Consider the following 12,684-nt stretch of genomic DNA (forward strand, 5'->3'; position numbering starts at 1 on the left):
ACCCCCACGGGAATCCGCCTGCCTACAAAGGCAGGGATTTTTGTCAGTTACATCACTGGGGTATCCCAACAGCTTAGAAGATTGCTGCCACAAGGTAAATGCTGAGTAAACGTTTGTTAAATGAATGAACAAAAGTAGCCAAGGCAAGATGTCAAATGAGGTATTTTATTCCAACTTTAGCACCAACTTAGGTATTACCCAAAGCTGTCTTTGTTTTTTATAAAGACACTCAATTCATCTCTTTTGTGTCCTGTAAGGAAATAATGTTTGGAGATTTTATGCAGACAAAGCCAGCCACGTGGCTTTCATCTGAACCAGCTGCCTGGGCAGCTGTGGGTTTCTTCCCACCCACCTCATGTGGAGGTGCCACAGAAATCCATGTTCATTACAAGAATGGAGCACCTCGAACACCGTTGTAGAATGCACTAGAGCCACCCGGGGAATCACATCAGGTCATCCTCAAGACACACTTACGGGCATTCTTCCTTTTTGTCATTGGATTTTTCCACATGGCCACCAGCTTCATAAGTGTTTCTGCTCCCAGACAGTCAGATTTGCAAACACCAACCACCCCTCACCTCCTCTCCAGCCCTCCCTGCCAACTGCCTTCCAGAAATGAACCTGACGCTGTGATTTGAACACTTGTTTATTCTCGTGCATGTGCTGTGCCATGTTTCTCTATGCTCATTGTATGAGATTATTCTTGGATTTTTGTAGATTTCTGCATGTGGGATTCTATGTCTGCTTAAATGCAGTCTTACATAATTATTTCCTCTATTCATAAAGAGGTGTATCGGTTTCTAAAGACTCCACATGTATTCTCTGGTGCAACCCTCCCACCTGCCCATGAAGTTAGCAAGACAGGCGGAATTGGTGCTATTTTACAATGAGCGGCCTGACGCTCAGAGAGGCTAAGGGTCTCTTCTCAGATGACAAGCTAGTAAGAGGCAGAAGTGGGGCTATACCCAGGTCTTCTGAGGCGTGCTCCTGACCTTTCCCACCACACCATGCTGGCCCGGGCTCCCGTCGGCTGTTCCAATTACAATGCCATGTATAATTAGGTGCTTAATAAATGCTTTTTCAGGCTGGTGTTTTCTGCAGCTGAAGTAATAGTCCATGTGAACAGGGTAAAAATAATTGAGCTAAGGAAATAAAAATACAATCCAAGGGAATTAGAGAGGCTTGAGGGCATCATGTGAGACACGAGGGATAAGTAGCAGGTTGGGTAGAGAGAAAATAAATTCTGTGGGTGAAACACCAGGGACAGACAGAATGGAAAAGAAAAGAAAAGGCTGACACTGGTATGGTGTTTTTAACTTTCAAATGAATGATCCCCTCTATTCCTCAGATGAAGCTCGTGAGGTGGGTGTTACTAGTATCTCCACTGACTGATGGAGACGCTGCAGGTCCAAGAGGTTGGTGCCTTTTTTCTCCTGCACCACTCAACTAGTAATTGGTAGAGCTGGGATTTAGAGCAGCTCTTCTGACTCTAAAAGACTGAATTCTTTCAAAGGCAAAACCTAGATTGTTTTTACCCCCAAGAATTTGAAGTAAGTCTGGGTCCTTGAGTTATATCTAACCTCTTGGTTTCTCCCTTTTTATAATCAGCTCTAGAGGGACGTAGCCACATACATGACAAATGAGTCCAAACCCCTGCTCTGCCACTTACCAGCCATGTGAATTTAAGCAAGTTACTTCCCCCTCTCTGTGCCTTGGTTTTCTCATCTGTAAAATGGGGTAATAATATATCTAGCAGATAAGATTATTTTAAAGATCAAACGAGATGTTTATGAAGTACCCAGCGCAGACCCTAGCATCCAGAAAACCTCATTAAATGTTAGTTGTTGTCACTGTGCTGTATAATAAAGCATTTGTCTGCCCTTTGTCCCAGGTCTCTGGCACAGACCTTCTAAACCTTAGCGATTTCCTGAATGATAGGAGCGTCTTTGTTACTCACGCTGGGCCCTTGGACCACACGGAGTTTATGCTAACGAGCTGACTCAGGATGTGGGTCCGTTGTGATGTCAGTTTAACCTGCCGACATCTGAGGAGGGGGACTGGAGTTTGAATTCAATCACGTGGCCAATGACTCAATCACGCCGCCTACCTAATGGACCCCCCAGGAAAACCCTGGACATCACCAGAGGCTGGTGAGCACACTGATGCGCTGGAGGGTGACGTGTCTGGATTCCACAGGGAGAGGACATGGAAGGTCAGCATTCAGGACCCTCCCAAACCTCACCCTATGGGTCTCTTCATGTGGCCATTCCTGATTTGCATTTTTTATAACGAAACTGTAATTGTAAGTATACCACTTTCTGGGTTCTACAGATCATTCTAGTGATTATTGAACCTGAGGGGGCCACGGGAACCCCAAATTTGTAGCCAGTTGGTCAGAAGTACGAGTGGCCTGGGGACCCCGAAACTTGCAGCTGTTGTGTGAAGTGACGGCAGACTTAGTGGAGACTGAGCCCTCCACCTGTGGGGCCTGTGCCAACTCCAGGCAGTTAGCAGCAGAACTGAACTGCAGTGTTGAATACTGTTGTCATTGGATGAGGTGTCACCTCACGGGCAGAAGTTACACTGTCAGAAAAAGAAACGCCTCCCAGGGGCCAGGTTCTAGATCATTGGGGCAGGAAAAATAGGCCGTGTTCAGTCAGAAACTCAAATTCCACAGCATCTGTTCCTCAGTCTGCTTGGGACTATGACAGAGGGTCTCTTTATTGACATTTCCGTGAATGGAGGTGAGAGGGTGGGGCAGAGTAAGGAGCAATGGACTTAGAAACTTTAATTCTCCATTTTTGTTTGTAAGTAATGTTTACATATTCTGAGAACACCTCCGTTCTTTCTGGCATTAAAGTAATAACAATAGTAAATGTTTCAGATAATCCCTAAAGTGGCTTATTGAAAACTGACTCTGTTTTGATGATCCTTCTTTTTCCCGGACATTTGGGGCCCTTCTAAGCTCTCTCTTCTCAAAAGCAGATTCTTTTCCTGGCGGCAATCTCCACGTCCTGCACACCCTCCCAAATCTCCTCTTGATGCATATTTTCTGATCGAGGCTCCTTTCAGAGGCTCTCGTCCACAAGACTCGAGGTGACACTGGAAGCCTGCATTTGTCCCCACTGCGGGTAGCCTTTCCCTCATTCATTCCTTTCACAGAATGTCAGATCTGCCTCTGTGTAAATCCTTCTGCGTTTCGCCCACTCTTCTGCCTCTCCTTTAGATTCTGCCTTATGACATAGATCCCTCTGAAGCCCTGTATGGAGATTTTTGCACCAGTGTTCCTGTGATTTGTAGCAACTGAACAGTTGTCACCTCTTCTAGATTTATCTTGGAATACAAGGCCAGCATACTAGCCTACATAGAAGAAGAAATCACTGCCAAATGTGGTATTTACTTCTGCAATTCTCTAATAAAAATGAGGTTTTCCTTAAAGACAATGATACTGACAAAATGTGAATTCAAAAGGCAATCTGAGTTCCCTGATGGGTTGTTTAGCTTTGAGGGGCTGGGAGCTGGAGGGAAGACAGCTGACGCGGAGCAAAGCTGGTCGGATATGGGAACGTCTGATCTCCGGCCCTGGAGACGGACGCCTCCGTTCTGCAAAGAAAGATGTCCCCAGTCCTCAGGTGCATACCAACACCCCAGCTGTCACCTGAGCCTGCTTAGTCTTAATTGCACACCTCATTTAGACCTGTTGACAACAGCACTTTTGTGGCAAAACCCAGAGTGATGAACAGTTCCAAAGGAGACTTCACAACCCTCTTCTCAAATAATCAAATGACACCCTTCAATAAGAATCCCACCTGTGGTAGCAAAGCCTTTCCTTCTTATCCCATATGCAGCCTTTCCTTTTAACTAAGGGAGACTCACTGAGCACGCGATGGAGTGAGGGAGGCAGCCTTCCTTGTCTGGCAAGCCGTCCCCTGAGGTTTGTTCTTCCGGCTCTGGTCATCTCTGGGCACTTTAAAAGCTGTCTCTGCTACTGCACTAGAGAGGTGCCTGAAGCAACCTGACCGAACCTCAGTCCTCTCAAACAGGCGTGACAATGGCGCCATCCTCAGAGAATGAGTGGAGGATTAAACAAGATAGTCCACAGAAGCACTTGACACAGTACCTGGCACATAGTAAGCATTTGATAACCGTTTGGGGGGAAAGAGGAAATGGCTGTTCGATAGACAGAAGCCCCAGGGTGGCCATTTGACCTCCACGCCTTGTTGGCCCTGACGTTAGCAACACCTGGGCCTCAGCTGCGATCCACAGGTCATGTGATTCCCATTGCACCTTTCAGGAAATTCCTGCCATCTTCTCACAGGTGAGGAAACAAAGCAAAGAGACCTTACAGGTCTTAACATGTTAGTGACAGGAAGCTTTTTGACTGACGTTGCCAACGGAAGACCCTGCGATTCTCAGACTCCACACTGGAAACTAGAGACGGGAAAACTGAAGAACAAACACAAGTGGATGAGCAGTACACGGCTGACCCAGCAGGCTCGAGTTGTTCAAACCCTGCACATTCCAGAGAAAAGCTTAGCCCCTGACTCGTTCCTGAGAGAGAACTCTAGGCTCACGGAATTCCCTGCCCCATCAGAGTGGTTTATTTCCCCGGGGCACTGGGTCACATTAGATAATCTAGGCTCACAGCGTGATTTACGGGGGCGGCTTGGCCATGCTGCATCAGTTTGGAGAGGCTGGAATCTGAGTAGCTGAGGCCGGTCAGGAGAGCACTCCATGCCTACATGGCTGACCTCAGCAAAATCCCTGAACACCCACCTACCTGTCTTAGTCAGTTCAGGCTGCTCTAACGAAATGCCACAGACTGGGAGGCCTATAAACAACAGAAATTTATTTCTCACTGCTCTGGAGTCTAGGAAGACCAAGGTCAAGTCTTCTCTGGCAGATTCAGTGTCTGGTGAGTGCACTCTTCCTCAGTGACACCATCTTCTCATTGTAACCTCACATGGAAGGAGCAAGGGAGCTCTCCGGGGTCTCTTTTCTAAGGGCACTAACTCCATTCATGAGGGCTCCACCCTCGTGACCTCATCATCTCCCATGGGCCCCACCTCCTGAGACCATCATGTCGGGTTAGGAATTGAACATATGAATTTTGGGGGGACACAAACTTTCAGTTCGAGGCACTACTTATCTCTCCCTCTATCTCCTAGCGGTTCTGCTTCTCTGAGCCCTGATATGCCATCCCAGCTCCTTCCCTAGCTATGCAAACTTCCCCATCACAGCCTTTACAACACAATCCTGTAATTCCCCAAGTCATCCCCTAGCTATTCGATATCTCTTCGTGTGACATCCCGTGTACGTGTGTGAGGGCAGAACTTCATGAGGGCAGGACGACGCATGGCTTGTTCTCAGCGATATTCCCTGAGCTACCACAGTCTCTGGCATAGAATAGGTGCTCAAGAAGTATTTGATGCATAAAAAATCGAAGGAATTTTATTTCCATGAAGATTTTTCCCTCTGTTTAGCAGGAATTTGTTTTGACAGTTAAGAGCCAGGCAACAGACTAATTTCTTGCACACGCAGGGTGAAAAAGGTTGATGAACAGCAACTGCGAGAGGAAGTAAGCGTTCAGTTCCAGGATCTTTTGGCAAACTGAAACGGTTAACGATATTGTACTGGAATCTCAGGTGCAAATTATGTACGTGCTCTTACCTTTGGATGAGTAAACGTGCACACGTGCACACCATTCCATCCGTTTCATCCTCTCCATTTCTCAAGCGTGTCATAGAGGATAAAGCTGGGCAGGGCAGCCAAGGCTTTAGGTGCCCCAGGCCACTGAAGGCTGACTTCCCTTGTTTCGTGGCCTCAGCCAGGTTATTTCAGCTCTCAGCTTCCCCTTCTGCAAATTTAGTCGTTAGAACTAGTCAGTTTTCTCAAGTAGCTAAAGCTGCCTGTTTCCTTCAGAACGTTTATATTTATTTCCTCCGGCTGGCTTCTTCTAGCTACTGACTTTGCCCACCTCATGACCACATAGCAGAATAGCATAGTATGGGGAAAATGCTTTGTGCTCAGGAATGGAAGAGGATATTTAAGGGCAAAGTCTAAATTCCTGCCCTTGTGAGTTTATCCTTTTTTGTTGTGATAAAATATACATAAAATTGACCATTTTAATCATTTTCACATATACAGCTCAGTGACATTAAGTACATTCACAATGTTGTGCGACCATCGCTACCATCCATCTCCAGAACATTTTCATCAACCCAAACTAAAACTCTGTACCCGTTAAATAACTCCCCATTTCATCTCCCCCGACCTCTGGCATCCACCCTCCTACTTTGAATTTGACCACTCTAGGTCCCTCATATAAGTGGAATCATACGGTATTTGTCCTTTTTTTGACTGGCTTATTTCACTTAGCATAGTGTCCTCCAGGTTCACTCATGTCGCAGCGTGTGTCAGAATTTCCTCCTCCTTTTTCTTTTTATTTGGTGAGGAAGATTGGCTCTGAGCTAACACCTGTTGCCAATCTTCCTCTTGAAGAAGATTGTCACTGAGCTAACATCTGTGCCGATCTTCCTCCATTTTATGTGGGATGCTGCCACAGTGTGGCTTGACGAGGTCCACACCCGGGATCCGAACCTGTGAATCCTGGGCCACTGAAGCAGAGTGGGTGAACTTAACCACAATGACACTGGGCTGGCCCCAGAATTTCCTTCTTTTTTTAAGGCTGAATAATCCATTATATGAATAGACCACATTTTATTTATACATTCATCCATCAGTGGCCTCTTAGGTTGTTTCCACTTGTGGCTATTGTGAATAATCCTGCTATGAACATTGGTGCACTCAAACATCTGTTTGAGCCCCTGCTTTCAATTCTTTTAGGTGTATACCTACAAGTGCATTTGCTGAATCATATGGTTATACTATGTTTAATTTTTTGAGAAACTGCTGAACTGTTTTCTTCCTCCTAATTTGTTAAACTCTACCGTCTCAGTGTCTGGACCAACAAGGTTGGGTCATAGGGGTTTATTATATCAGAGTTGGCGCTGAGGCCGAGGCCAACTCAGAGAGTGGGACAGTAAGTGCTTTAGAGGGAGAGTGGGCTCAGGTCATGGCTCCATCACCCCCAGCTGTATGATCCTGGGGATGTCATCAACCTCCTTGGCTGGTCCATTCCTCACCTGTAAAGGGAGAGTAATGTTTTACTTCCCAAGATCATTGAGGGAATTCAAACAGATAAAAACACACAGAAAGCATTTCGTGTAGGGCCTGGAGTAGAATAAAGGCTTGACAAAGGTTAACCCCCTTAGTCCTTTGCATGTCGTGGCCACACCCTCTCCACCTGGAAGTCCCTTCTCCCTCCGGCTGCACCCCAAGTCCGCCCTGCTGCCCTCTCCCCCAGAGCCCCCACCTGCCTCGGCCCAGGCTGCCCTCCCTGCGGATGCGGCTTGGAAAGCAGCTCCTAACACACTCACACCACAGGTTAGCAGTCTGTAATTTAAGGTGTGGGGCTCCCTGGGGCATTTGGTTTAACAGGTCCCCTGATTTCAACCTAAGGAGGACTCCTTAATGACAGCACTTCAGACTCTTGGGACAGAACCCTGGGCAGCAGCGACTGAGGAGTTGACCTCCACTCCGCACTTCAGATCCCACTGTGGGCCCCACCGCCCACTCTTCCTGGGCTGAGACTAGTGCTGGAGTGGAGGGAACAGCAGCCTGGAAATCTGAACTTGACCGGTCACTCGGAACCTGCGGTGGCACACGTTTCTGACGGAACTGTTCAGAGGTGAGTGATATTTCCATGCTTGGAAGTTCATCTCACAGAACCCCTGGGATGTGCTCACTACTGGTGAGCAGAGCAGAAACTTTCTGCTAAAGAATGCATGATACCACTAAGGGGCTCAGTGGGATCGCGTTCTGAAACAGATGCTCCAGACTGGTGACCTGATACACCGCCCTTTCGTCTGGAATTTCCTGGGGCAGAAGTAAACCTCATCGTCATTTAGTTTGCTGGTATATGAAGGTACAGTGAATTAGTCTCAACCAAAAGTTGAGCCACAGGCTCTCAAAATGGATTTTTGTATTGCTTCCTAGTGAGAGAAGTTGTCTGATAGATACAGTTTGTATACTAAAATATTGGAATTTCTGGGGCATTTTGATGGGTTACAGAGACAAGTAAAATATTAGAAACTGGGATGGTTTCAGAAACACTAGAGCACATGGTACCCATCGTAGTGAAATTCACTGCCAACACGGGAACCAAAACAATTGGAATTTTTGGTGAGGTGAATTTGGAGACACAGGCAAAAAGTGGGCTCTCCCTGCGCCGGCCCGCCTGCCTCTCATCTCTGCCAAATGCTGTCCGTGGATGAACAACAAGGTCTCCTGGGAGGTGGCTAAGTAGATGACGCCATGCACGGGGGCTGGGTTTGCCCCACTGAGCATGCTGCTGCTGACTTGACAAGGCACATATGGTGCTCATTCTTGCAAATGTCAGCTCCTCATTTCAAACCCCAAAAATGAAATAAAGTGCGTTTTAAACATTTATGCACAGATCAATCAAGAATATGGTTCCAAGGATATGAGTCTGATGCCATGGGGCTGTTTTCACAGTGTCTTGCACATTCCCCGATGGTCTGCCTTGTTCTAGCTTGCCACGCGACAGGGGCCTGGCTCACTGTAACGGCAGGCTGCGTACCTTTCTGCTCTGCCATGGGTGAAACTCTGCAGGTCGAGTAGCCTTCCTAAGAGGCTTGTAACCTCCAGATCCTGCCTGACTAAAACAAGTGAAGCCAGAGAACGGCCAAAGTTTGGACAAGAAAATATCCTCAGGAGCACTTATGTATTTTATAAAATATGCAGCTTCTTTGCCTTTCCTTTTAAGTGACCACTGGCTATATTAGTCAGGATAGGCTGGGTTATACTGCAGAACAAAGAGACCCCGAACTCGTTCAACAAATGCATATTTCTTGTTCATGCTATATATCCAACACAGGTCAGCAGGTGTGGAGGAGTAATCTGTTCCACACAGTCACCCAGGAACCCAGGAACAGAGGGTTTGCCATCTCTAATGTGGATGGTAGCCTAGGCGAGGAAAGATTCTGCACGGAGAGCTCACATCTGTGGTTCAGACCAGACGTGACACATACCACTTCTGCTTGCTGATCATTGGCCGGGACTAGTCAGATGGCCCCATTTAATGGCGGGGAGGTTTGACATTTAGCCTTTCAAGTGCCTGGAGGAGAAGAGACCTGGAAGTGAGCGCTAGTAATGTCTACCAGATATTAGAATTTCATTTGCTCCGCTCACTCATTCATTCAATTAATGTATTTGATGCCTGTACTAGATGCAATTGTATTTGATGCCTGTACTAAATGCAATTATATCCATGGGGGTTATAGGCACAAGTAAAGTATGCTTGCCCTCAAAATCAGGAGACACCATATCTCAGGCTGAGGAAGATGGGGTTTGAGACTTTGACCACCCATACTCAAACAAATACATCATTTGGAATATCTCTTTCCTAAAGGATGGAGAACAACTGCCCAGAGGGAGGGCAGACTAGCAAATGTGACCCCTACCTACAAATGACCCCGACCATTAGAGGTCTTAGCAACCACCCTCTCACTATATCTGCCAGAGTCCCACTCCTGGGCCCCGGCAACCAAAGTTTGGTGGGAGAGGTAGCATCCAGAGAAATGTTAGACAATAGGAAAAGCAAGAATACTTTGGTGGATGATTTATCGTAGGCTTGGCAGGTCTGGATCCGCCCATCATGATGGTTTCTTTTAGCACTGTCTCAAGAATTTCTTTTGGAAAAACGCCTGAGGCAGAGGAGGTGAACATCAAAGGCAGTGGAGTAACCATTCCTGGGATGCCGTAGTTAATGTGTTTCTTGAGAATGTAAATCTGAAACTTTAAAACTGTTTTAGTTTTAGAATAAAAGAATCTGAAAAAGCTGGAGAAGATAAAGTGTATTCCGTCTCCAAGCCAGAAGATCATCAAAGTAGGAAATGCACAATTTTGAGGATGAGTTAACGTGTCCTATTTGCTACAGTATTTTTGAAGATCCTCGTGTACTCCCATGCTCTCATACATTTTGTAGAAACTGCTTAGAAAACGTTCTTCAGGCATCTGGTAACTTTTATATATGGAGACCTTTACGAATTCCACTCAAATGCCCTAATTGCAGAAGTATTATTGAAATTGCTCCAACTGGCATTGAATCTTTACCTGTTAATTTTGCATTAAGAGCTATTATTGAAAAGTACCAGCAGGAAGACCATCCAGACATCATCACCTGCCCTGAACATTACAGGCAACCATTAAATGTTTACTGTCTACTAGATAAAAAATTGGTATGTGGTCATTGCCTTACGATAGGTCAGCACCATGGTCATCCTATAGATGATCTTCAGAGTGCCTATCTGAAGGAAAAGGACACTCCTCAAAAACTGCTCCAACAGTTAACTGACACACACTGGACACATCTTACTTGTCTTATTGAAAAGCTGGAAGAACAAAAATCTCATTCGGAGAAAGTGGTCCAAGGTGATAAGGAAGTTATTCTCCAGTATTTTAAGGAGCTTAGTGATACATTAGAACAGAAAAAAAAAAAATTTCTCAGTGCTCTCTGCAATGTTGGCAATCTGATTAATCAAGAATATACTCCACAAATTGAAAGAATGAAAAACATCAGAGAGCAGCAGCTTGAATTAATGACATTGACAACATCTTTACAAGAAGAGTCGCCACTTAAATTTCTTGAAAAAGTTGATGATGTCCGCCAACGTGTGCAGACCTTGAAACGAAGACCACTTCCTGAGCTCCAGCCTGTTGAAATTTATCCTCGAGTCAGCCAAGTATTGAAAGAAGATTGGAGCAGAACGGAAATTGGACAAATCAAGAAACTTCTCATTCCTGAAATGAAAATTTCTTCAAAAAGGATGTCATGTTCCTGGTCTGATAAGGATGAAAGAGAAGTTGAATTTTTTAAGATTCTAAACATTGTTATAGTTACACTGATTTCACTGATATTGATGTTGATCCTCTTTTTTAACCAACACATAATAACGTTTTTAAATGAAATCACTTCAATATGTTTTTCTGAAGTCTCTCTGTCTGTTTACCAAAGTTTATCTAACAATCTTCATGATTTAAAGAATATACTATGTCACTCTTTATATTTACTGAAGGAATTCATGTGGAAAATAGCTTCTCATTGAAAATTCAAGTCTGAATTGTTTAAATAGGCTTATTCTGTACAGCAGAGACTGATAACCATGGCTAATGGAGAACTAGGGGTAGCGTGGATAAATAAAATAGCAAACTAAACTTACTAGAGTTGCAACACACAAATATGTTAAGCCTTTCGTGCTGCTGTTGGATAGAAATAATGTGTCAAAGTTAGAAATGAGGCAGAATGTCTCTAGTTTTCAGACATCTGAAAACTAGAATAAAATGTAGTAATTCCTTGCATATTAATGCATGATCTCATTGGCTTGAGGTTTACTTACTATGGTGGTGACATTTAAGCATTCTTGTACCAATACCGTCTTTGAACATTATCCTATACTGTGGTGGCTGACTTTGCAGTTCTTTATATATTATGTAGCTTTTGGATTCAAAGATGGCAAAATTCTGGAAGTGCATACACCTTTATTTTGATGTGGCTTGAAGCTTTTGAATGGGTGAGATGGTGAGAAGAGGTTTTAAATTCAAGCAGCAGAGTCTAAAAGTGATAAAAGACTGCTTAAAGATGCTTTTCATCAAACACACCTGATCCACACATTGTTTCAGATAAGATTTGCGAGCCCTAAAATGTTTATCAGATACAGAACAGCAACATTTTCTAATACTTGTCATATTCTGTGGTTTGTGTAAATTGTTTTAGGATTGTATTAGAATTTGTGTAGTGTTTTTTAAGTCTTGTCAAATCAGTTCTTGGATAAAAACTAAAAGGTTACAAAATGGAAAAAAAAAAAAAAAAAAAAAAAAAGAATTTCTTTTGGTTTTGTTATTATGCCTGAAATTCAATTGATTTGAGATTCACCTTGGTTATTGAGCAGCTTCTTTCAAAAACATACGTACTTCCCAGAGGATGCTGAAGCTGATAGCCATGGAGTGTGGACCCAGTCAATCGGATATTTTTCCTTTTTAACACCTAACTGGACATAGGGAGAGGGTTTTGATTGCGGGCCAGGGATGCGAGAGCAGCTGAGGTGCCCCTGTGAAGGGCTTAGGGCACGATTAGTAAACTGGGGTCTTGGGGAAAAAACACAGTAATCCAGGGAAAGAGGTGAGTATTCAGACCCTCGTCTAGGGCTGACCGCACTAGGCCGGTGGGGAGGTTAGGGAGGAGAGTTCACTGAGTACCGGTTCAGTGCCAGGCACAGTGCTAGAAGCTTCACATACACCCAGCTCATTTCATCCTCGCAACAGTTATTATCTCCATTTTACAGGAGAGGCAACTGAGGGTCAAAGACAATAAGGAATTAGTTCAAGGGTCGTGGGGCTGGTGATGGTCAGAGTAGCTGTTGAAGGCTCCGTGCTCTTTCCCTGATGCCACCTTCCTTCTGGTCACTGACGTTCCCCTCACTTCTGCAGAGTCTTGGGGTCCCTTGGGGTCCAGAGAGGACTCAGGACAGGCCTGGAAGGACTGGAGTTCTCCGACCTTGTTGTCAGATAGGCCAGCTCAGTAATCTCCCTTCTACAGAAGAT

The 12,684-nt window shown here is 45.0% G+C and overlaps 1 protein-coding gene across 1 annotated transcript; it reads left to right on the plus strand.

The window, feature by feature from the left end:
- Positions 1-9,784: 9,784 nt before the first annotated feature.
- LOC139084795 (tripartite motif-containing protein 59) lies at positions 9,785-11,626 on the plus strand. The gene has a single exon (XM_070629477.1). The coding sequence runs from the start codon at positions 9,978-9,980 to the stop codon at positions 11,187-11,189; it is 1,212 nt and encodes a 403-aa protein (XP_070485578.1). The 5' UTR covers positions 9,785-9,977; the 3' UTR covers positions 11,190-11,626.
- The last annotated feature ends 1,058 nt before the right edge of the window (positions 11,627-12,684 follow it).

Source organism: Equus przewalskii, chromosome 7 (genome assembly GCF_037783145.1).
Source record: "Equus przewalskii isolate Varuska chromosome 7, EquPr2, whole genome shotgun sequence".
Classification (NCBI taxonomy): domain Eukaryota; kingdom Metazoa; phylum Chordata; class Mammalia; order Perissodactyla; family Equidae; genus Equus; species Equus przewalskii.

Excerpts from the sequence above, each read along its gene's own strand:
- LOC139084795 (XM_070629477.1), top strand. The coding sequence starts at position 9,978 with ATGCACAATTTTGAGGATGAGTTAACGTGTCCTATTTGCTACAGTATT.